Source organism: Chionomys nivalis, chromosome 17, assembly GCF_950005125.1.
Source record: "Chionomys nivalis chromosome 17, mChiNiv1.1, whole genome shotgun sequence".
Lineage (NCBI taxonomy): Eukaryota > Metazoa > Chordata > Mammalia > Rodentia > Cricetidae > Chionomys > Chionomys nivalis.
The window spans coordinates 3,773,777-3,796,896 of NC_080102.1; the positions used below are offsets into that span (position 1 = coordinate 3,773,777).

General features: G+C 44.6%; 1 protein-coding gene across 2 annotated transcripts in view; it reads left to right on the forward strand.

Moving 5' to 3' along the window:
• The window catches only part of Grhl2 (grainyhead like transcription factor 2), a 108,138-nt gene that overhangs the window by 30,214 nt on the left and 54,804 nt on the right, over positions 1–23,120 (forward strand). For both annotated transcript variants that reach the window (XM_057792752.1, XM_057792754.1), the window contains exons 3-7: positions 1,239–1,306; positions 5,367–5,760; positions 15,580–15,635; positions 17,137–17,293; positions 19,988–20,099. In XM_057792752.1, coding sequence (XP_057648735.1) covers positions 1,239–1,306; positions 5,367–5,760; positions 15,580–15,635; positions 17,137–17,293; positions 19,988–20,099 — 787 coding nt within the window. The remainder of the gene's footprint in view (positions 1–1,238; positions 1,307–5,366; positions 5,761–15,579; positions 15,636–17,136; positions 17,294–19,987; positions 20,100–23,120) is intronic.

Below are 23,120 nucleotides of genomic sequence, written 5' to 3' on the forward strand. Positions count from 1 at the left end.
TCCAAAGTTAAATATGACCTTTCCATGCATTTTAGACATGCCTGAAAAACATAACAGATTGAGTTAGATAAATACCTAAAAGATGGTTTAGCTTATGTCTGAGTCCATTTTCCATTTCTGAATACCCCAGATAATTCATAAAGTGTTGAAGTTTGTTTTGCTTATGACTCTGGAGGATGGAGCATCTACGCACATAGCACTGGTGACTGGCCAGGGCCTTCTTACGGCATGGTGACATGGCAGAGGATGTCACAGGAGGAGATAGACAGCCAAGTATGCTGACCCTGCATCTCCTGCAGGAAGGATGAACCGAGACCTTACAGTTGGTTTACCTGGATAAAGTACCAACCGCGCCTGAGCGCTCGGACACGGAGTTCTAACCCCACCACAGACCTCTGAGTTCAGAATTATCATGAAGTCCAATTTACAGATGAGGGACATGGGACTGAGTCTGATAGACTTGAGTGGTCAAACTTTAGGTCTCCAACTTCCGAATGATTTTGCCCCTCTCTTAGTTCAGCCAACTCAGCTTGTAAATGTATTTGAGTGGAAGCCGTGGGAATTCCTTGAGGAGCCTATAGTAGGATCCTTCCCGTCAGTGTATTTATCTCACTGAAGAAGCTCTTCAAAGTTACCCACAAACAAGTCCCAAATCAAATGCAAAGACTCTACCAATGCAACCAAATCCAAACTACTATTCATATGTCTGGATTGGGTGGCGTCTGCCTTTACTCAGAGAACTTTTCAGTAATGTGTCTGGTGATATGCTGGCGTCATGCTTAGGAAAGAAATGCATTAGAAAGACTGAAGACAGCTTCCTAGCCAGGGGTTATGGAGTGCTTCTATTAGATGCTCTTTATCCGACTTGCTCAACCGTCAGGCCCCACCCAGGACCCTCCCCATGCTCTCGTGAGTACCTGGTGTCCAGCTCCAGAGAGGAAGCTTACTCCATGTTTCTCAATGGTTACTTTCTTTCATGCCCGTCTTCACCCCATACACACGACTGTTTCACCCGTGGCTGAGACTGGGACACGGAGCATCTCTTGGGTCTGCTGGTTCACGATTAGCATGGACGAGCACTGGTCACCCCGCTGTCTCCGCTTCCACTCAGGCTGCTCATTCATCATTCCCAACAGTAACCTTCCGCTTCTTCCGAAGGTTCCATTTCGCCTCTTTGCCTGCGTTGGTGTCTTCCTCTGCACGTGGTCATTGAGTCTGACAGTTCTGTTGATTTCCAGGTTCCTCGGGACAAGAGACTTCTGTCTGTGAGCAAAGCAAGCGACAGCCAAGAAGACCAGGATAAAAGGTACGATCCATGTAAGGGAATACGTTTGCCCCTAGAAATGACTCCTTTTCTATGTTTTTTGAGAAAGATAGCCAGGTACAATGGCACACACCTTTGACCCCAGCACTTGGGAAGCGGAGGAAGGCAGATCTCTGAATATGAGGCCATATTAAGTTCCTAGACAGCCAGGAATACATAGAGAGACCCTGTCTCCAAAAACTGCCCACCTCCCAAAAGGCCTGTAGAAAGATTCAGGGAGCATTGTTTTTCTTGCTCAGGACCTGGGTTTGAGTCCCAGCACCCACATGGTGGTTCACAATCTTCCTAACTCCAGTTTCAAGGGCTCTGTTACCCTCTTGTAAGCACTACCCGTAGGTGCCTGTAGGCAAACCCTTCATGCACATAAAATTAGATCACAAGTGTAACTTGAGCTGGAAGTTTGTTTTTAAAAGAGGTAGGGTCAAAGCCTTGTTTTCATCTGTCTTTTGGGAGTCTGGACCAAATCTTGATCTCTTGCTAGGAAAAGGCACATTTTCCTGTGCATCCAGAGGGTCATCAGCAAGTTCCCTTAGATGAGGTGGAAGCTCCTGCGCTCATGAGGAGCTCAGGGTGGTAGCCAGGAGAGGCTGCTGCTGGTTGCAGTCTCTGCTTAGTCCCACATTCTCCTGCAGTCCTGCCCTTAGGGAATGAGACTCTGCAAGGATTCCTCTAGGTGAGGGAAACGCAGTACTGAGCCCAGAGAGGCAACTGGTAGAGACTCTGGCCGCCAGATGTTAGACCGTGTGCCATCCAATGGAACTAAAGAGCTGGGTGGCAAGAAGGGAAGGGGCCATCACGACTTTGTTTCTGATGAAGCCAGGTGGAGGATGCCTCTTGGCATGTGTAGCTTGTCACCTTTCGGTTGTGACGTAGATGGCTTCCCAGTCCTGTCTCAGCAGGATTTCATGCCTGCTGTTGCAGTCTGGAGTGACGACAGGGTCCCTTCTCTTCTGAATAGGATTATGTGAAGAAGGGGACCAGAAGGGACAAATGCTTTGCTCAGCTGTTGCCCCACAAATCACCTGTCTCGTCTTTGCCCCTCCAGTGGGATGCAGAGGGATTTCTGTCATAGTCTCACTTTGCTCTAATTGCCCCTTTGGGGGAGGTGTACTTTTGAAATTCTAGGGCATTAAGTCTTCCTGAATCTATGAATTTTTATTTTTTGAAACTAGAACATTTATGATGAATTGAAATCCTCAAGATGAGCTGGATACTTCAACAATTGCCCTCTTGGGATCTTCATGGTTCCCTTCATAGGATCCATGTCTGAATCTTCAGCAGACAATTTTTAGGTGCCTCATCTGACATTTTCTCTCGCACTTGGCAATGTAGCCACATTTGCCACAGGTTGACTCTTTCTGATGGTGGCAGGCCTTAGAGCCACACCGGCGGCAGACGTGAGCGCCTTATGGCAGTGCTTTCCAATGACACTTCTTTCCTCATCTTGCCGCCGAGGCCAAAGAGGAATCTACAAATTTTTTTATACGAACAATTTGACTAGGTTTGTATAGCTCTGTAATTTGCTTATTTACTTAATAATGAGAACACTGAAAAATATTTTGACTTGGGCTTTTTGCTTAAAATTTATGTTCTTATAATAAGCAGAGAATGAAGAAATCTGGCCTGAAATAGACTAAAGAGAGATAAGAACCTTTTGGCAAGCCAGTAGTACGGTGTGTGCTGGGTCTCAGGTGGCTAAGGGACCATTGCCATGTTATAGCTGTGTAGAAGAGCCCGTTTGCAGCCCATTTGAGTGCTGATGGTCCACAAAGACTGATGGTCCTGGATGAAACGGGTTAGTAAGTCCTAGACTACAGCAAAAGAGATGATGGAACGCCCAAGGGCGCTCATCGCATCTTGCTCGGATCCACTAAGGTGGTCTTGTTATGGAAACATAGTTTTTTCCTGTTTGTTTTCTAACTCTGATTTTATAATGGGTTCCTCTTTTCACGGAGCATCCATTAACATTCCATGGAGTATTCGGAATGGGGCTTTTACGAAATGCTGATCAAATGGGTGGACTGAACTTTGACATCGTTTGGCTTGTTGGAGTCACTTCAAACGTGTCTAGACCTTCACTGTGTCTTCCGTGTGATCACTCTGTTATTTGACCACGAGAACAGTTTAGTGCTTAAAGCCATGTCTGTAGACCTATAGAGTGTCTTCTTCGGGGAGTTAATTTTTAGAGTAACCGCTGCATATCCGTGGTAGCCTCAGCTACTCGCGTGTCTTTCTGCTGGCTTGGTTTATGGAGAGTCCTTCTTTCTGAAGCTTTCCTTTGAAGTCCTCGCTGAAAATTCACAGCTAAAATCGTCCCCTCTTGCTTGGATGGTAAGCGCAGAGACTCTTGCATCTCCTTTATGGAGAGACACTGGGAGAGCTTGATTCTTGAGAAAACCAACTTTATCCAAACACTTATTTCTTTCAACAAAATATGCCAGTTGGCCCCATGAAGGTCATGCTAGATAAAAGTAACTCAGTTCACAATGAACAAAGAAGAGGATCAATAAAACCTCGTACTTTCTCTTCTCTGTGTACTGGAAAGCCATTCACAGATTCCCTTTTCACAAGCTTAACCGAGCAGAGGGCCTCTGTTAAAAAGATCATTTTTTAATATCCACAGTAACCTCATATTCCTCTCTTTATCCTGTCTCTACACATATTTTTTAAAACAAATGAAAGTATCTCATTATATCCTGCCAAAACTTACCTTTCTGGACCGCTTTCTTTCTCCATACCACAGCCGTGGTCAATGGTCCCATTGTACTTAGACCCCGTAAGCACTTTCTTAAACCCCTAAAGTAATAAATGCCGGACTATCCCTGAACTGTTATTTCTTAGCTGATGAAAGTGTAATGATCATTTCTTATTTTGTTTCACAACATGTGAAAAATATCCTTCCTGTTAACCCTTCAAATTGCCATGTCTATTTTCTCTCTCTCTCTGACTGAGACAAGGTTTCACTCAATGATAGCCCAGGTTGGCCTGGAGCTCAGTAAGTAGCCCAGGCTGGTTTCAGACTTAACCTCCCAGTTGCTGGGATTGCATATATGAGCCACCATGGTGATCTTTTTCCCCTTTGGAGAGTTTGCACCCATCTACAGAGAATGGAGCCATGAGCCCCATCGCCATCCCCGTGCAGTGCAGCAACCACAGGCTTTCTGTTTTCCCTGTTAGCCACCGTGCTCTCCTCAAACACCTTAAATTTCACTGTCAAGTCATTTCATCTTTGCTTCCGATTTGTATCTCTAAAAAGGGCATTTATTATAAATAAATGAAGTTTATTATAAAAATCTTAACAACTAAATTAGCAGTATTAAATATTGCCAAATCCAGTTTCAGTCACTGCCTCAAATGTCACAATATTTTATACTTCTTTTGATTTGTTTATTTGAACAAATAATATCACAATTCTACCTATTGTTAGATGTTCAGAGTTTATATTTAATTAAGACAGTTTCACTGTGTAGCCCTGGCTGGCCTGGAACTTGCTATGTTGACCAGGTTGGCCTTGAACTTGAGGATTCCCCTGCCTCTGCCTCCTGGAGTGCAGGTATTAATGGCATAAGCCATCATGCAGGGTTGCTAGTTGGGTTTTAAGAGTTAATTTTACTCTAGACTGGTCCTTTCATCCTCCCTCCTCATGTGTCTGATGTGTTAATAGATTTCTCTTGCCAATAAGGAAACCTGCCTTGACATGTCTTCCTGGCTCCTTCTGATATTCAGTCTCCCAGCTCTTCTGTTTCTGCAGAGCTGAATGTTAGCTGTCAAGCCGTGGGCAGATTTAGGGTCACCGTTAAACCTTTTTAAAAAGTGGGGTATATGTTCTATAGAAGGTTGAGACTTCACTGTGTCACTCGTGGCACACATACTTAGCTGTCTTAGTTCTAATGACACAAAGATCCACGACACCCCATTATGAAGTTCCCACCAGTCCTTCCCCTCCTGGTTTAGCAGGATGGCGCCTGCAAGGGTTGTCCTTTCAGGTTTTAAAAGTGGAGGTTTGTTCTAATTCTATCATGTCATGGCTCTGAACACACAGAAACTGCCTCGGCCCCAGCGAAGCCCAGAGCACTCTGAGTGGAGGCGAGAACCGAGTGCAGGTGCTGAAGACGGTCCCGGTGAACCTGTGTCTCAGCCAGGACCACGTGGAGAGCTCGAAGCGCGAGCAGTACAGCGTGTCCATCAGCGAGAGCCCGGCCGTCATTCCGGTGTCAGGCATCACCGTGGTGAAAGCCGAGGACTTCACGCCGGTGTTCGTGGCACCTCCGGTGCATTATCCCCGCGCGGACGGCGAGGAGCAGCGCGTGGTCATCTTCGAACAGACCCAGTACGACCTGCCCTCTATAGCCTGCCACAGCTCCTATCTCAAGGACGACCAGCGCAGCACCCCCGACAGCACCTACAGTGAGAGCTTCAAGGACGGGGCGCCCGAGGTGAGTTCCAGAACACACAGCATTCTCGTTCTCCATTTAAGGGGCTGCATGAAACGGAGCGTTTGCCGGTAATTTGGTATGTTTAAATACGTGGAGGAATATTCCTGTCTCGTCTCTTAGGTATATTTTGTTTTGCTTTAAATCTTAAATATTTATGTGGGGTTAGGAGAAGCTTATCACCTTCAGCTCTTTGGAACTTTCCAAATGGTAGAGCTAAAAATGTTGGATGTCATTTTTTTTTTTTTTAAGCACTGTAGCTCTTTGCAGCTTTTGTCCACCTGAATACTCCAGAAGTTGGTTGTGTTGTCAATAATCCAGTGTTTATGCGTGTGTACTTTGTAATAAATAGAGAGCTGAGAGGCTTCTGCGGTTCAAGCATGTCGCAGCACAACCATTTTGTTTATCTACATGTTTTAGATTCTCAAGTTCTAAGTGCATAAATGTAGAATTTTAGTAATTATTTACAGTTGGGTAGTCAATGTCAGAGCCACAGTGTAGAAAGTTTTTACCCTAAAATGAACCTCTTTGACCTTGAAACATTCTTTCTCCTGGCTCTTGGCAATTGCTAATCGGCCTCTGTCACTGTAGCGTTCCTTCCTGTAAAATTCCATGGAAGTTGAATGCACTATATTCTTTTATATTGTCTTCTTTCATTTAGTATATTTTTGGATTTATTTTTGTTTATCTGTAAACAGTTTGTTTTCAAATCTCTGATCAGTATTCCTAGGTGAGTACATATCACGGTTTATTGACCAGTCTATTAGTAAGTGGGTATTGGTTGCTTCCAGTTTGGGGTTATCATGATGAAGGCTTTGCTGAACAGACAGGTGTATGTTTTAGTGAGTGTGGTCCTTCATTTCTGCCGGGTGTCTAGGGCTGGAGTTGACTGCTGGACTGTGAGGTGGATGTGGGTTTTGTCAGGCGCATAGATAAATTACAGCGCTTATGAGTTATTTTCACTCCCATCAGTGATGTAAGGTTTTCCTGCTCTGCTCTCCACACCGCATGCCCCTATGAGTAGTCTGCTTAACTGAAGCTGGTTTAGAAATTGCTTGGTGGCATCCGTTCAGTCTGCTGTTTCCAATCGTCTGCACTACTGTGCTGTCCCCTGAGTCTGAGTACTGTTTCATGTAATTGTTTGCCTTTTATCTTATGTGGAGAGTCTGTTCAAGTCTTTGGCAATTTATGTTTCTTTTATTAAACTATAAAGAGTTCTTTAGGTAAGGAGAATGGATATAAGCCACTATTAGCTGTATGCTTTAATCCCAGAGTCTTTGCATCATATCCTCAGATCAAATTTATCTTATCAAATTTGTCTTATAGTTTATTCTTTTAAATGTTAAGATGTCTTTTTTTCACCAATGTTCTAACAAGTTTTTTATGTCCATCTAAACCAATGTCGCAACAATTTTCTTGTATGTATTTCTGGATAGCTGGTACTTTCCCCTTTTAGATGTTGGTTTCTGATTCACTTAAAAAATAATTCTATAGTTTTTTCTTCTGATTTTATTTATCTCTCTTTTGAAGACAAGGTCTATGTAGCGCTGACTGTCCTGGAACTCAATATGTAAACTAGACTGTCTTCAAACTCACAGAGATATCTGTCTGTCTCTGCCTCTCAAGCGCTGGGCCTAAAAGTGTGCACCAATACATCTGGCTCTAAATTTGCATTTATTATTATTATGTTGTTGTTGTTATTATTATTAATAGGCTTTTTTGAGACAGGGTTTCTCTGTGTAACTCTGGCCATTCTGTAACTTGCTCTGTAGACCAGGCTGGCTTCAAACCCAGAGGTTGACCTGCCTCAGCTTCCTGAGTGCTGGGATTAAAGGTGTGTGCTGTCTCCACCTGGTTTAGTTATTATTTTGAGTTCATTTGTGTGTGCACATGCCGATGGAGGTCAGAGGACAGCTTTCCTGCGTCACATTGTCTTTACGTCACGTGGATCTTGGAGACTGAATGCAGCTTGTCAGACCCTCTCTGCTGAGCCATGTCTGTTTTAGACATGGTATGAAGCAAGGCTGGGCTCCCGTGTGTATATTGATACCTAGTTGTTCAGCACATTTACTAAGTTTGGAAAGATACTCTGTGTGCATTCACTCGCCGTGGAATCTTGGGTTATCCATTGAGGATATCACGGTGGGCGCCGTCTCCAGTTTTTGACCTAGGCTCTGCAATGAACACGGGCTTTGTCACGTCTGAGCGGTGCTTCTGGTGAGAAATGAATGGCATTGGCTTTTTGGTTTTCAGCTTTCCCAGGCCTCTAAAGCAGGGTGTGCAGGGACTGCTGGTTCCCTGAGAGAGGCAAGTGCATTGGCAGCATGCCAAGTGTCCTCATCTGGCTTCCTGTTCAGTGCTGTTGGGACAGAGACACCTAAGAGCCATGAGCCCCATCTGATGATGATTGTTGTTACAAGGCAGAAAAGGGTGGAAGGGCTACATGCCCGCGACAGATGACAAATTTGTTTTCACTACAGCCCTGTCCTTGCCATAATGAGCTCACCGTCCGTACTGGAGGCTAGTTTATATGACCCATCTGTAGTGATATTTCATCTGGATTTTAGTAAATAAAGCTTGCCTGAAGGTCAGAAAAGCAAAACAGTCAGCCACTGGCTGTTACCTCTGCCTTAGTCCAAAATGGCGATCCTGCCTCAATCCTCTGAATGAGGCTGAGAGCTGTCTCCTCCCGTCTTATATTCCTGTCTAGGGCTGGGATTAAAGGTATACACCATTACCATCTGGTTTCTATGGCAACTAGTGTAGCTACTGAGATTAAAGGTGTGTGTCACCACTGCCTGGCCTGTGAGGCTGACCAGTGGGGCTGTCTTACTCTCTGATCCTCAGGCAAGCTTTATTTATTAGAATACAAGTGAGATATCACTACCGCTTCCTAAGACTCCTGTGTTGGGGCTCCAGTTCTTAGACATGAGCCTTAAGGGGCACAGCCACACCACAGCAGCAGCATTCTAAGTGACAACTGTTTTGGGATCGTCATCTGTGTTTTCTTAGTGAGGAGGAGTGGTCATTGCAGCAACCAGGCAAACCGTTCACTTGTCTCCTCAGAGAAGTGTTGCTTTAAGATTCTCATTAATTCTATTGCATAAGACAATGACCCACGCAATGTTTGTTTAAAATCTGAATGTTTCTTATCTATCCCAATAGATATTGCTTATCTTTCAGGTAGGGACCAGAGCACAACAGGTTGGCCAGCAGCAGTTGCTCTCAAAGAGACACTAGCAACCCTGCCACGGCTGGCACCGGATGCTTATGGGTTCCTGTCACAGTGTCTGAACTCGGGAGTGACCTCAGTCAGAGCTAAGCCATTCTTTGCCCCAGGAGCGATCACATTTCCTTGAATTTGGTAGTTTTACAACTAGACTTTTAATGACCTTGTAATAAAAAGGAAAAAAAAAATCTGCCAATCAGCTTATGTGACATCACTTAAGGTCAACAACAGCCTTTTGTAGTTTTAATCTGAGTAAGGAATCTTGTAGTCTGATAGTGTTGGGTTCTTGCTCCCAGGAGCCCAGAAACGCTGCTGGAGAAAAGCAGGTAGCCGAGGCCATCGCTCAGTCCCCTGGGAAGCCCAGGATTTTTTTTTTTTTTTTTTTTTTTGGTTTTTCGAGACAGGGTTTCTCTGTGGCTTTGGAGCCTGTCCTGGAACTAGCTCTTGTAGACCAGGCTGGTCTCAAACTCACAGAGATCCGCCTGCCTCTGCCTCCCAAGTGCTGGGATTAAAGGCGTGCGCCACCACCGCCCGGCAAGCCCAGGATTTTTTATGTGTGGATTGCCATTGGTGTAGAGATGTGTCAGTCACAAAGTGTGTGGATGTGGACCAGGGAACTGCCACACTTTCTGGGAGACCTGTGGTCAGATTTGTGTGTGGTTCAGATGAAGACGGGTGTGAAGGAAGCTGTTGTCCTGGAGCTTCTTGGAGTTAGCAAATTCCCTGGATGCAAAAGGGAAGCTAGTTCTGCTCCCTCCAGTCAGAGAAAGCAGATTTTGCTTTGTAGATGTTTTTCCACTGATGTGAACTGAACTGAATGACCTGTGAGTCCATGATCTGTGATATACAGACCGTAGATCTACGAGTCTGTGGTAGTTAACCGTCTCCTTGCCAGGTGGTGTAAGCGTGACTGTGAAATCATTCTCCAGGAGAATTTGATTAAGGAGAACTTGTCTAAGACCTAGAACTTCATTCTAGCAAACTCTAGAAATGTCTGGGGATTCTGGATGAATTGATCACATTTGTTTGCCACCAGAGAAAGTGCGAGGGAACGGAGCAGTTTGGGTTGGAACTTGCAAAACGTAAACCTGGGTACCGCTATAGTCCTTGTTCTGCAGGTGACATGAGTCCAACATGGCGGGCCAAGGGTGTCTGCTCAGAAAGCTACAGCTACTCAGAGGAGCTGGGGCTCACTCTGGTAGCTGTGATACTGTGAATGTGGGGTTCAGCGGAGGATGGTGCCTTCCTTGTCAGCCTTGTCTGTGTTACACTGGGAGCATTGCAGCGGGGAAGTCAGGACAGGGTATGGTTCTCCTGAGTTGTAACGTGCTCTCACACGGTGATGGCACAGTTTGTAATGAGGACTGAACTTGGCCTACAACTACTGAGCCACTGTGCTGCCACTGAGTGACATCCTAGCCTTGGATTTTTCTTTCTCTTTTTGCAAGAGTGTGATGCGTGCTCTGCCCTTCTAGAAACATTCGTGAAGATGGGGCCTGCTCTGGCACCTTTCACACGTTGCTCACCAGCTGGCATGAAGAGAGGCACAGTCAGGCAAATGATTGAATGAACGAGAAAGTTGAAACTAGCGAGGAAAGACACAGCTCTGTTTAACTGAGTCAGATTTCCCCACAGATAATGCTTGTCTTATTGTGGTATATATTCTTAGCATGTGTCTTCTCTTTGCCTCTCATCTCAGGAACAAAACCAGAATGCTAATAGCCGTTTTAAATATGCTGGTGTGTGAGGACCTAATTTATGTTCTCACACTTTTTAGTTGAAAATGCATCTTTTTCATCCAGTATGTTCTGATCGTGGGTCCCTTCCTCATCTCCTCCCAAATCTGCTCCACTGTCTCATCCAAATGGGGAGGAGCGGAGAGACTGCTCAGAGGTTGGGATCATCGGCTATTCTTCCAGAGGTCCTGAGTTCAGTTCCCATAACCACATCGAGGTTCACAACCATATGTAATGAGATGTTGGTCCCCTCTTCTGGTGGGCAGGGATGCATGCAGACAGAACACTGTATACATAATAAATCTTTAAAAAAAAAAGGGAAAGAAATGGGCAAGTAAAACAATCCAGAATAAAACAAAGCAAATAAATAAGAGGAAAAAAATCCAAAGGAAAAGCAAGAGAAGCGAACATACATACACACACACACACACACGTACCCACACACACTCACTCTCCATAAAAATAGCAAATTGGAAACTATAATATATAAGCAAAGGGCCAGTAAGGTTAATAAAAAATGCCCAGATAAACCATTATGAAACAAAAAAAATCCAAATACCCTTGAGTTTGTTTTGAGTTGGCTAGGCACATGGCCTGCCCTTATGTACGGTTTGTATACACAGTATCATCATTTCTTTACCGAGTCCAGATGAGTAAGAAATCTGTAAGTGTTTTGCATGAAACTGTAGTGGGGTGCAGCGGTCTGTCTGCTGGCCTTTTTATAATGCCATACGCAGTACGGAAAGGCTCTCTGGAGTGGAGGCCCCTGACAACCGTGGTCAGAAAGCCTAATTAAGCATTTGGGCCCTAATTCTCAATCCTAAATCATCTAGGCCCATGCCACGTACCAAGTGAACATCTAAATGATGGTGATGTTTTCTAAGTGGACTGTCTACTTAGTTAAAAAAAAGACTATACGCCGGGCGATCTCTGTGAGTTCGAGACCAGCCTGGTCTACAGAGCTAGTTCCAGGACAGGCTCCAAAGCCACAGAGAAACCCTGTCTCAAAAAACCAAAAAAAAAAAAAAAAAAAAAAAGACTATAAAGATAATATAATAAAATCAAAAATTAACAATGAAGAAAGATGATCACATATGTGGCGTCTGCTTTCTTACACATAGACATTTAAAAACTGGAACAGAACCCTGGTTTTGGCCTGCATTTATTGACAGTGTTTGAGAGAATAAGTTCTCACAGTATCGTGTGTTCCCACACCACCTGAGGAGAGTAAAAACATGGGTTTCACAAGTCCAGTGTGTGCAGCTCCCTGTCCCATCCTTAGGCCACCGAGCTCAGAGTGCAGAAAGATTCATACAGCCATGCTCCTTAATGCTGACTCCCGTGGTTGCCGGGATTGTTGCAGCATCCTTGAAGCTCAGACCCTGGAAATCATCCTTCCTATCCAAAGCCACTTCCTCAAACACCTTGGAAAGCATCAGTGAATGCACCCACATCACAATTTCCTAATTCTGAGCCATAGACCAGTCTAGCTGAACAGAACTTCAGTAACAATGAACATGTTTTCCGTGCCTTCCAATAGGCCAAGTTGACAGCAGTATTTAACAACTTAGTGTTTGAAATGCGGCTAGCTGGCTGAGTAACGGAGCGTTTGAGTGCTAACTCACACAGCACATGTGTCTACTGCAGTGGACTGTGATCATCTGGACCATGAGTTTCCCCTTCTTAGTTTGTCCACGGCTGTTTCCTTGGTTCTATGTATGTCCCATGTTTATACTCCTTGCCTCACCTTGACTCAGGTGGCTCCCTTTTATCTGAATTACTTTCTTAGCTGCTTTTGTCCACCAAAGCCCACAGATGGATTCTCTGCAGACTTTGTGTTTCTCCCTGGTAAGGCCCACTCTATGCTCTTGCTCTAGGACACATGAATGAATGAGCGATTCAACATGGACTTCCATGCACAGTTGGTTGCTGTATTTTAGTTTATTTTGTTGTTGCTTTTTATGTAAATATGTTTTTCTCAACCATTTTTTTTTCTTGAGGCCAAGACGGTATTTCATATATTCTCTATATGTCTTCTGGCACCAAGCAGATGGTAAAGCTCTAGGAAATTCTCACGGAAGGGCTTGCAGACTGACTGATGGCAAAAGAAACACAAAGCAGTGCATTCGATTCTCCGCCATGATTATTCAGTCGACCAACTCTTGTGCAGTGTGCATGAGCTCATGGGGTGGAGAAACTCTGAGGGAAGCCCATCTTATTGGGTCTGAGGAATAAGACTAGATAAGAAGGATTCTAAGTATGCCAACAGAAACTGCAGAGGAAGATGATGCTGAATTCTGGACATGGTGGGTGGGGGAAGATCGTTTGGACAAAGTATGGAGATGAGAGGAAGGAGAAGGTTCCACAAACAGATGACTCACAGGGTCAGAGAGGAAGGACCGTATGTACGTATGTGTGGACAACATGTATGCATGCCCTTTCACATGTATTATATTTGATTTATAGGTCAAGAGGCTGTGTGTGTGTTCTTTTTTTTTTTTTTATTGAACTCTACATTTTTCTCTGCTCCCTTCCCTGCCTCTCCCCTTCCCCTTTCTATCCTCCCCCAAGGTCCCAATGCTTCCAGTTCACTCAGGAGATCTTGTCTTTTTCTACTTTTTACTTCCCATGTAGATTAGATCTATGTAAGTCTCTCTTAGTGTCCTCATTGTTATCTAAGTTCTCTGGGATTGTGGTTTGTAGGCTGGCTTTCTTTGCTTTATGTTTAAAAACCACCTATGAATGAGTACATGTGATAATTGTCTTTTTGTGTCTGGGTTACCGTACTCAAAATAATGTTTTCTAGCTCTATCCATTTTCCTGAAAAATTCAAGCTGTCATTTTTTTCTGCTGTGTAGTACTCCATTGTGTAAATGTACCACATTTCCCTTATCCATTCTTTGGTTGAAGGGCACTTAGGTTGTTTCCAGGTTCTGGCTATGGTAAACAAAGCTGCATTGGACATAGTTGAGCACATGTCCTTGTGGCACGATTGGGCATCCTTTGGATATATATCTAAAAGTGTTATTGCTGGGTCTTGAGGAAGGTTGTTTCCTAATTTCCTGAGAAATTGTCACACTGACATCCAAAGGGATTGTACCAGCTTGCATTCCCAACAGCAATGTAGAAGCGTTCCCTTTTTCCCACAACCTCTCCAGCATAAGTTGTCATCAGTGTTTTTGATCTTGGCCATTCTTACAGGTGTAAGATGGAATCTCAGAGTTGTTTTGATTTGTATTTCTCTGATGACTAAGGATGTTGAACATTTCCTTAAGTGTCTTTCAGCCATTTTAGATTCCTCTGTTAAGAGTTCTCTGTTTAGGTCTGTACTCCATTTTTTTAAATTGGATTATGTGTTCTTTTGGTGTTCAATTTCTTGAGTTCTTTGTATATTTTGGAGATCAGACCTCTGATGTGGGGTTAGTGAAGATCTTTTCCCATTCTGTAGGCTGTCGTTTTGTCTTGTTGACCGTATCCTTTGCTTTATAGAAGCTTTTCAGTTTGAGGAGGTCCCATTTATTAATTGTTTCTCTCGGGTGTCTGTGCTGCTGGGGTTATATTTAGGAAGTGGTTCCCTGTGCCAAGGCATTCAAGTGTACTTCCCACTTTCTCTTCTATAAGATTCAGTGTGGCTGGCTTTATGTTGAGGTCTTTGATCCATTTGGACTTAGGTTTTGTGCATGGTGATAGATATGGGTCTATTTTCATTTTTCTACATGTTGATATCCAGTTATGCCAGCACCACTTGTTAAATATGCTTTCTTTTTTCCATTTGATAATTTTTGCTTCTTTATCAAAGATCAGGTGCTCGAAGATGTGTGGATTGATATCTGGGTCTTCTATTCGGTTCCATTGGTCCTCCTGTCTGTTCTTGCGCCAATACCATGTGTGTATTCTTGTGTGTGATCGTGGGCCATGGTGTGTGGGGAGGTCAGAGGAAAACTTACAGATGTTAGTCTTCTCCTTCTGCTATGTGATCTTTGGGTGTCAAACTCAGGCCCTCAGGTTTGTGGACAAGACCCTTCACATACTGAGCTGTCTCTCTTCTCCTGGCATTAAAATCTGAAACTGTCCATGTAGCAGTGTGTGCGCGCACACACACACACACACACACACACACACACACACACACCAGGCTGCTGTTGGTGTAACACTAACCTTAGAGCCGCCTCTCAAAGTCTCTGAGAACATCTGCCAGGAGAGGTGGTTAGAAGACTGGCTTCAGTCAGCATGTTACTATTTTCTAGGATCTGACGCACGCAAAATGTTCGTGCTTACCTCTCACGTTTTCAGTGTTTTGCCAGGCTGTTTAATGTGCTCACATACCGTGAATAGACTTTTTTTTTGGGGGGGGGGCACGTAAGGGGGCAGGGTTTCTCTGTGTAGACCTGGTTGTCTTGGAACTGGCTCTGTAGACCAGGCTGGCCTCATCGCCACCAGGTTTATGAGTCACCCTTAACAGAGAAAATACCACCCACTTTTATGTAAGTGTCAGGTAAATTAGCTAAAAATTGATCCTTGATGGTCCTACTCTGGAAGCTATGCTTCTAAGCACCTATTAGCAGCCTTGGGTGTGTCATTTTGTCTGTAATTAGTTTTCCACTGATTTTGTATTTGTAGCATTTGAAATAAAGTGTTAGGAAAAACAGAAAATTGAAAAAAATGGTTTATATGTTTGAAGACACAGGACCCCTGCAGATCTCTTGGAAACATACTAATCTTCCCTCCCCAGGAGAGGGTGAAATGGGAATAGGATATAGTTGCTTCTACATTATTGTTTACATTTGTTTTTTGTTTTTTAATGTTTACATATGTTCCCAGCTTATTTGTTTTAATTGTACAATTTAAAATTTTCAGAAATTTCGGAGTGCTTCTGTCGGAGCTGAGGATTACATGTATGACCAGGCATCAAGGTAGGTCACCAGGAGGCATGTAACTGACAGCCTTTAACGTTTTGTTCTATGACTTTATGTGTCAGGTCTTTTCTCGGCATGTATGTCTGAGCACCACGTGTGTACCTGGTTCCCACAGAGGCCAGAGGAGGAATTTCCCATGGCCTGGAGCTCGAGTTACAAATGGTTGTGAGCTGTCACGTGGGTGCTGGGAACCACACCTGGGATTTCTGGAAGAGCAGTGCTCTTAACCACTGAACCGTCTCTCCAACACCAACCCTCAGATTTTTATCAAATAAGAGGATTTTTTTTAAAAAAAAGTTAAATGATTTCTTACTCTAAAAGTTAAAGTATAAATAAAACATTTCAAAAGTATTTAACACAGAAAGTAGACTTCCCCCCAATCCTGTCAGTGAGTTTGTGTTTGAGTGGCCTTTGCCTTCTGGAGACCCGAGGGATGAGTGGGCCGCATAACTGAGCAGAGGAGAGGGACCGGTGAGTCACAAAGCAGAGTTTATTAGTGGCCCCTCTGTGCGTTATCCCACGGTGTAACCAAAACAAGCCTTTCTGGACGGACAAATCAAACAAAAGATATGGTTCAAGCCTATTATATTAATTCTAAACAATTGATATAGTCTTCAGAATTGGAAAAAGTCAATGTGTTTTGTTTTATAGACAGTAGCTTAAAAATAAATTCTATTTGAGCAGAGATCTGTAGCTCTTTCTGCAATGAGCTAGACAGCAAACACCAGACCCTAGTGTTATAATAAAACCTTGTTTGCAAAGGCAGCCAGTGCGCCAGTTTTCGCAAACCATCATCTGCAAGCCCAGTTTGGAGTAGCCTCACCGTGAATCCCTCTGTAGGTCTGTAAACAAGAAATGGCCAGCTCTTATGGCACGTGCCTACGATGTCAGCTGTCCAGAGGTTTGAGGTAGAAGATCACAACCAACTTCCAGGGCAGCCTAACCTCCAGCAAGACCTCTTCTCAAAATGAGGATGTAGCTCAGTGATAGGACACTGTCCTGGAATGCGTGAGGTTGTGGGTTTAAGTCCCTTTATTGCAAAGCAAACCAAACGAGATGAAAACACCCCGTTAGAGAGAGAGAAGAATGCTTAGTAGTGAACGTTTGAATGTGGGGTTTTCATATTCTGAGATATTTTTGAGTAAGTTGTGGCTAGATATGAAGAAAACTGGGCAAATACATAAGCTGAAGAGAAACACTGATGTCTGACTTGTTCTTAAGCTAAATGTCCCAAGATCTGCCCACGGTATTCTGGCATGAGTTTGCCCAGCACATCCTGGACTTTCTCCCCACTTAACCATCTGGTTTATGAGCCATGGTTAAAAATGCTGTGGATATTATAGAGCACTGACCCTTGGTCTGGACTCACTTCTGCTGCTATATTGTGTGTTTTGTCTGTAATGTAGAGTAAATGTTTGCTAATATTCATGTAAAGTTTTGTCCATGTGAAGGCCGGAACGTTCACGTGCCTGTGCTGACCGCTCTTCTCTCTTCACAGCGGAACCTTTCAGTACACCCTGGAAGCCACCAAATCTCTCCGTCAGAAGCAGGGGGAGGGCCCCATGACCTACCTCAACAAAGGACAGTTCTATGCCATAACCCTCAGCGAGACCGGAGACAACAAATGCTTCCGACACCCCATCAGCAAAGTCAGGGTATGCGCCGCATTTCTCAAAAGTACAGGGTGGCCGGAGGGCTGGAATTACTCCCTTATATCCTTGTGGAATGGCACGGAAAAAAAAAATTCCAAAATAAATAGCTCAGAAAGTTTGGTGCAAGAGAACCTATTGGCTCCCAGTTTATCATTTTAATCAGTAACCAATAAACCCCAGGGGAGCAACTTGGTTGAACATGCTTTTTCATTGTATCCAAGGAATTGCTCTTACCTCATTCACGGCTTGTAGGCTGTGTAGCTGCTTTCAGTTGGCCTGTAAATCAGGATGTTTGTGGGTGCAGGGTAGCTGAGAATATTTCCTGCTGAGTCCTGGACCATTTACAAGTCTCCCAAAGCCTTCTGCAACCCTCGGCTTACCCAGAATTCACAAGATGAGCTCCCATCCCCGCCAGCAGTAGCTTGGAGGGATTTCAGGTTCATGAGTATGAATCTCATTTGTGGGAAACGACACCAGAGTCCTCGCTGTCTGCTTTGGGAGCCTGCCAGTATCTGGTATTGCCACCACTGCCAACAGGGAGGGGTCAGCTAATCCGTCTCTGCTTGAAAGGAAAGTTACTGCCGACTTTACGAAGGGTTTCCTGCAGAATAGGTTTTCCTGGTCTGTGCTATACCGCTTCTTGCTGCTGTACCTGCAGTCTCAGCCCACTGTGTTCTGTCCGTAGCTAAGTCCTACTACTAAGCATTTCAGCTTGAGAAGTAGGGAGCCATAGCGCATCTAGGGCACAGTGCTTCCACCGCATGCCTGCTGCACGGTGAGCCCACTGGAGGTCGCAAGGTACCCAGGATACTAGCTGTTGTGAGGAACATTGACATGTTCCAACCCTATGGTAGAGCCAGGGTGTAGGACACACTGCATGAACAGGTCACACGGTGACAGTGTCTTCCCTGTATGAGGGACTATATAGATACCACATATCCAATAACTTATTGAAACTAACCAGGACCCTTTTTAATAATAATGAACTCATTGTACTATTGTAATATGACATGTAAGAAAACTTGGCTTTTAGAAGCTAGTAAGTGACAGTTAAGATGGGAGGGGCCTCTGGCATAGGTGCCAGCTCCCTGACTCTAGCTCTTGTAGTCTTGAGGGGGTTGCATTGTGCTGGGGTTTTCTAGTTCTAGTCTGTGGGAGGCTTTGGGCTTCATCCCCAGTACCACCAAGAAAACCAACTATGACTAGAAACTTCCTTGGAGCTTCTTGAAGGAAAGAAAAACAGAGAAATTCTCCCAGAGTTCTCCATCCAGACCTGGGTCTCTGGGAAGAATATCTGGGATGCATTTGTTTTTCCCTTAAGAAGTCTTAAGTTCCAGGCAAGCGTTTAACCATATATGCATGAGTTCCACACAGTAACGTTTAAACACTCCGAAATGGTGGCAGCCATCTAAGGAAGGGACAACAGTCTCCTAACAGGTCCACTTTGATGTGATCATGAAGTCCTTTAATGTGGAAATTTTATGTTGGGTATGATGGTGCACACCTTTAATACCAGTAGAGGCAGAGGCAGATGGATCTCTGAAAGTTCGAGGCCAGCATGATCTATAAAGCAAGTTATAGGACAGACAGGGCTACACAGAAAAATTCTGTCTCAAAAAACTGAAACCAACCAAACAAACAAACAAAATCCCAAATCCAAAACAAAACAAAATCGTTTATATGCAAATTTTATCTCCATTTTGTTCCATTTTGATTGAAAATGTTATCTGAACCAGGTTTGGTTACATACTTATAATTCCATCACTCCAGAGGCTGAGACAGGGGGATTGCCATCTGCATTCCAGAAATGACAGTTAATATATATAAATTCAGTTTAACGGGGGCTGTTTGTAATTTAGAACTGCAATGGGGCTTGGATTCTTATTTCTGTGAGATAGAATTAGTTCTCTAGCTCATGTAAGGAACAATCACATTTTATTGATGTGTATAGCTGCCCTTGTACTTCTGGGTTATAAACTATCTGAGTTGTCTCCTAGCATTTCTGTATTTCCTGTGGAACCCTCTCATTACCTGCCACAGCCGGAGGCTCTTCTAGTCGAGAGATGGATGTCTGCTGCTTTAGAGGGCACCAGTTTCTTTTAAGACAGAAGCTTTCAAACAAGTTGTTTCCCAGGGCAAACCAAATGCCCATTGGTGCTCTAGCAAATCATACGAAATAGCAAAGCTGCCAGATTGCTTCGTCTGATTGTTTGTGATGGTGTGGGAGTTTGTAGTTTGTATGTGTGTGGGGTGTGTGTACATGCGTAAGGCCCACACAGAGGATAACTTGAGGGAGTTGGTTCTCTCCTTCCACCCTCTGGGTCTGTGAAGTCTAACTCAGGTTGCTAGGCTTGGCAGCAAACGCCTTAACTCACTGAGGTATCTCATTGCCCTATTCTCTGGTCATTTTTGTTTTGTTTTGTTTGTTCTTTGAGACAGGGTTTCTCTGTGTAGCCTTTGCTGTCCTGGAACTCACTCTGTAGACCAGGCTGACTTCAAACTCAGGATTCTGCCTGCTTTTGCCTCCCGAATATGGGATTAAAGACCAGAGCCCCACTGTGCCCAGCTCTCTGTACTTTCTTAAACAATAAAAGGTACATTCTAGAAACATAACCATGGTAGCACTGCCAGAGTGGGGACTGTGTGACGCAGTGGGATGCTGGACAAAAGGGTAATGGCGACTGTTCTCCCCTGCAGAGTGTGGTGATGGTGGTCTTCAGTGAGGACAAGAACCGAGATGAACAGCTGAAATACTGGAAATACTGGCATTCCCGGCAGCACACAGCCAAGCAGAGGGTCCTGGACATTGGTGAGTTGCCTGACTCTAGGCTCCGGCAAGCTAGCAGGCTGCCAGTCGGAGCCCAGTACAGTGACCACAGCGGAGACTCATGCAGGCTACCTGTGATAATATGGTTAGTACACACGTCAGACTGAAAATCAGTTGGGCTGAGAAGAGAACAAGGCATTTCCCTTCCATCAAATTCAACTTACAGTATATACTAACAGTAATGCGTTTGCGAGAATCATGACAGTGTCCAAAATTCCATGCCCGTGTTTGAGCCAAACAGGCCGTGAGCAGGTCAGATAAACCCTTGTCCATCTCCATGATAAAGTTCAGGCCTATGAGGATCAAGACTCCTTGGGGCAGTGTGTGTGTGTGTGTGTGTGTGTGTGTGTGTGTGTGTGTCTGTCTGTCTGTCTGTCTGTCCTGTGACTCCGTAGTCACCTATTGTCTGCAGCTCTGTTCCAAGTCCTTTTCATTTCCCCATGAACCCACTGCGAGAATAGGTGGTCAGGAAAAGATCTGAGAGACCTGGTCTACCAGGCCAGAAGAAATGAGCCTGCTGAGTTTATTTTCTGCTCCTAAATGCAATGTCTGCTCTCTAGAGACCAAGGAGGCTTCCAGACAGCACCATCTACCCAGGGTCCAGACAGAAAGGCAGACATTCTTGCCAAGTAGTCAAGCAGTTCCTTGCCAAGTTTGGAAAGGATGGAGTATTGGGAGGCAATCCAGATAGTATTTGAGGGGTTGGGGAATCAAAGGGAGCCACCCAGTGGGAGCGGGGACCACAGAGGAAGCAGGTTTCCATTGGGAGGTGGGACCCAGAGGAACTGCTGCCAGCCACAAGCTTGGTGCCAACCTGGAGAAGTTCCCAGAATTTCCTGCTTCTGAGCTTCGCACCTGGGGTTCTCACTAGTGAGATCGAACCCAATGCCAGGGGGCACAGGGCCCCAAGAGATGGAATTTGTGAAGATAAGCTTCCTAGACCCAGAGGAGAGCTGGAGAAATGAAATAGATTTCAAAACAACTGGAAATTTCGTAAACGTATAGGCAGTAATACATGGGTTTAGTAATATTATTCACAGAAAAAATAAATAAAATCACACTTTCTTGTATTTATGGTCATAACCCTTTCTTTAGACTAAGGCTATGAACTCAGTGAAGGCAGATTTTCACTGGATATCACATAGTATTAAGCCGGTAAAAGGATGCTTGCTTTCATTTCCTAAACAACGGAACGGGGCTTTTGTAGATTTTTTTCATTGTGGTACCTACCCTTGGTAGCTCCCTGGACCAGATGACCAGATGGCAGAGATGAGCTAGTGACTAGATTAGAGGGTCACCAGAGGGCATTTTGAAACTAATTTGCATATGCCCTGTAGGATGGTTAAGCTCCTCCCATTCCTTATTTCTGTCATCCCCACACACAGAGGGCTTGGATGGATGGAGAGACACACAGGAAACTGAGGCAGGGAGAAGGATCTGCCGTGTGAGGTAACTGTCCTCGAAGTCAGTACGAGTGCTGGGGTAAGAACTGTCTTCCTAATCCAGTGCTCTGGGACAAAGGACCGGGGAACTCGTCCTAACCTGTTCTGTAACCGCCTGTGCAGCGAGCCAGAGGAGCAATTTTATTTTATTTGAAAAGTTAGTCTTATAATTATTGCCCAAGAAAATGAGAGAAGCAATTAAATAGAAATATGGGCTCAGTTCAAATAAGACAAGTAATCGAGGCGTCTTGCTGGCTTGCCTGCCTGTTCCACGCTGACATTGGTATGGGGTTTTCAGGGACTGCAGTAATTTCCCGCCTCTCGGGCCCTTCAGATAAATCTCATCTTTATTACCTCCCGTTTGCCTTCAGACTTTCCTGACCCAGAGAGCCTCACATGCGTGTGAGTGCAGTGTGTGTGTGCAAAAAGATGTGCATATGCACGCTCCTGCACGTGTAAACACACACACACACACACACACACACACAATCTTTAAGATGAGATTTAACAAAAAGCTTCATGGGAGGTTGGGCTGCTTGTTTCCAGCCTGAGATCAAGGCATAGAATCTGTTTCTAGGCTTTCAGAGCCTAATCTCCCTCCAAGTCTAACTTCAGTCTGAAAATTGCTCAGGGGGGTTATGCAGGTTATGCAACTGGAGGTTAAGTCAAGATACAAACAAACAAACCCACATTCCTGGCTGGAGATGGCGCAGTGGTTAGGCCTTTTGCTAGCCTCTGCTCTCACAGAAGACCTAGGTTCAATCCCTAGCACCTACATGGTGGCTCATAAGCATTTGTAATCTAGTTCCAGCACATCCAAAGCCTCTTCAGTCCTCCCTGGACACCAGGTATACACATGGTGCACACATATCCACACAGGCCAAACACTCAGACACTTAGACACACAGAGTCAGATAAATCTAACAACAAGACCGTTCCCAAATTTCCACCAGTGTCTGTTGTTACCTCTAGTCAGTGACCTTCAGTTTTTGAATGAGAAACTGAGACCCAGGCCTCTTTAAAGTTCATTGTACATTTAAAATAAACGTATGTGTGAATGTGTGTGAGCATGGGTATGCCGCAGCGTTCGTGTGTCAGAGGACACAGAGGACACTGAAGGAATTGGCTTTCTTTTTACCATATGGCTTTCTGGAACTGAACCTATGTCTTCAGGCTTGGAAGTAGGCGCTTCCACTGGCCATGTTGTTGACCTAAGCTAAGTTCTTCTTTTGATACAGGGTCTCACTATGTAGCAGTGACTGACCTGGGTCTCATCTGTAGAGCAGGCTGGTCTCAGATTTGCAGAGCTCTGCCTCCCAAGGGCTGGGTTTAAAAGCCTGTGCCACCATGCCCTGCAGTCTTTAGTGTTGGGCACTATAGGACTCATGGTCTCTAAATTCTGCCTGCCACAGGTCTGAGTATGGGTATGAGTGTGTTTTCACCTCACTTTGTAGGGTGCTGAGGTAGCCAGGCCCCATCCCTGTTCTCCACCTCTCTGTTTCTGCTCCTACTCCTGCAGGGAGCCAAGTTCCCCCTCCCACCAAGCCTTTCATTTACCCAG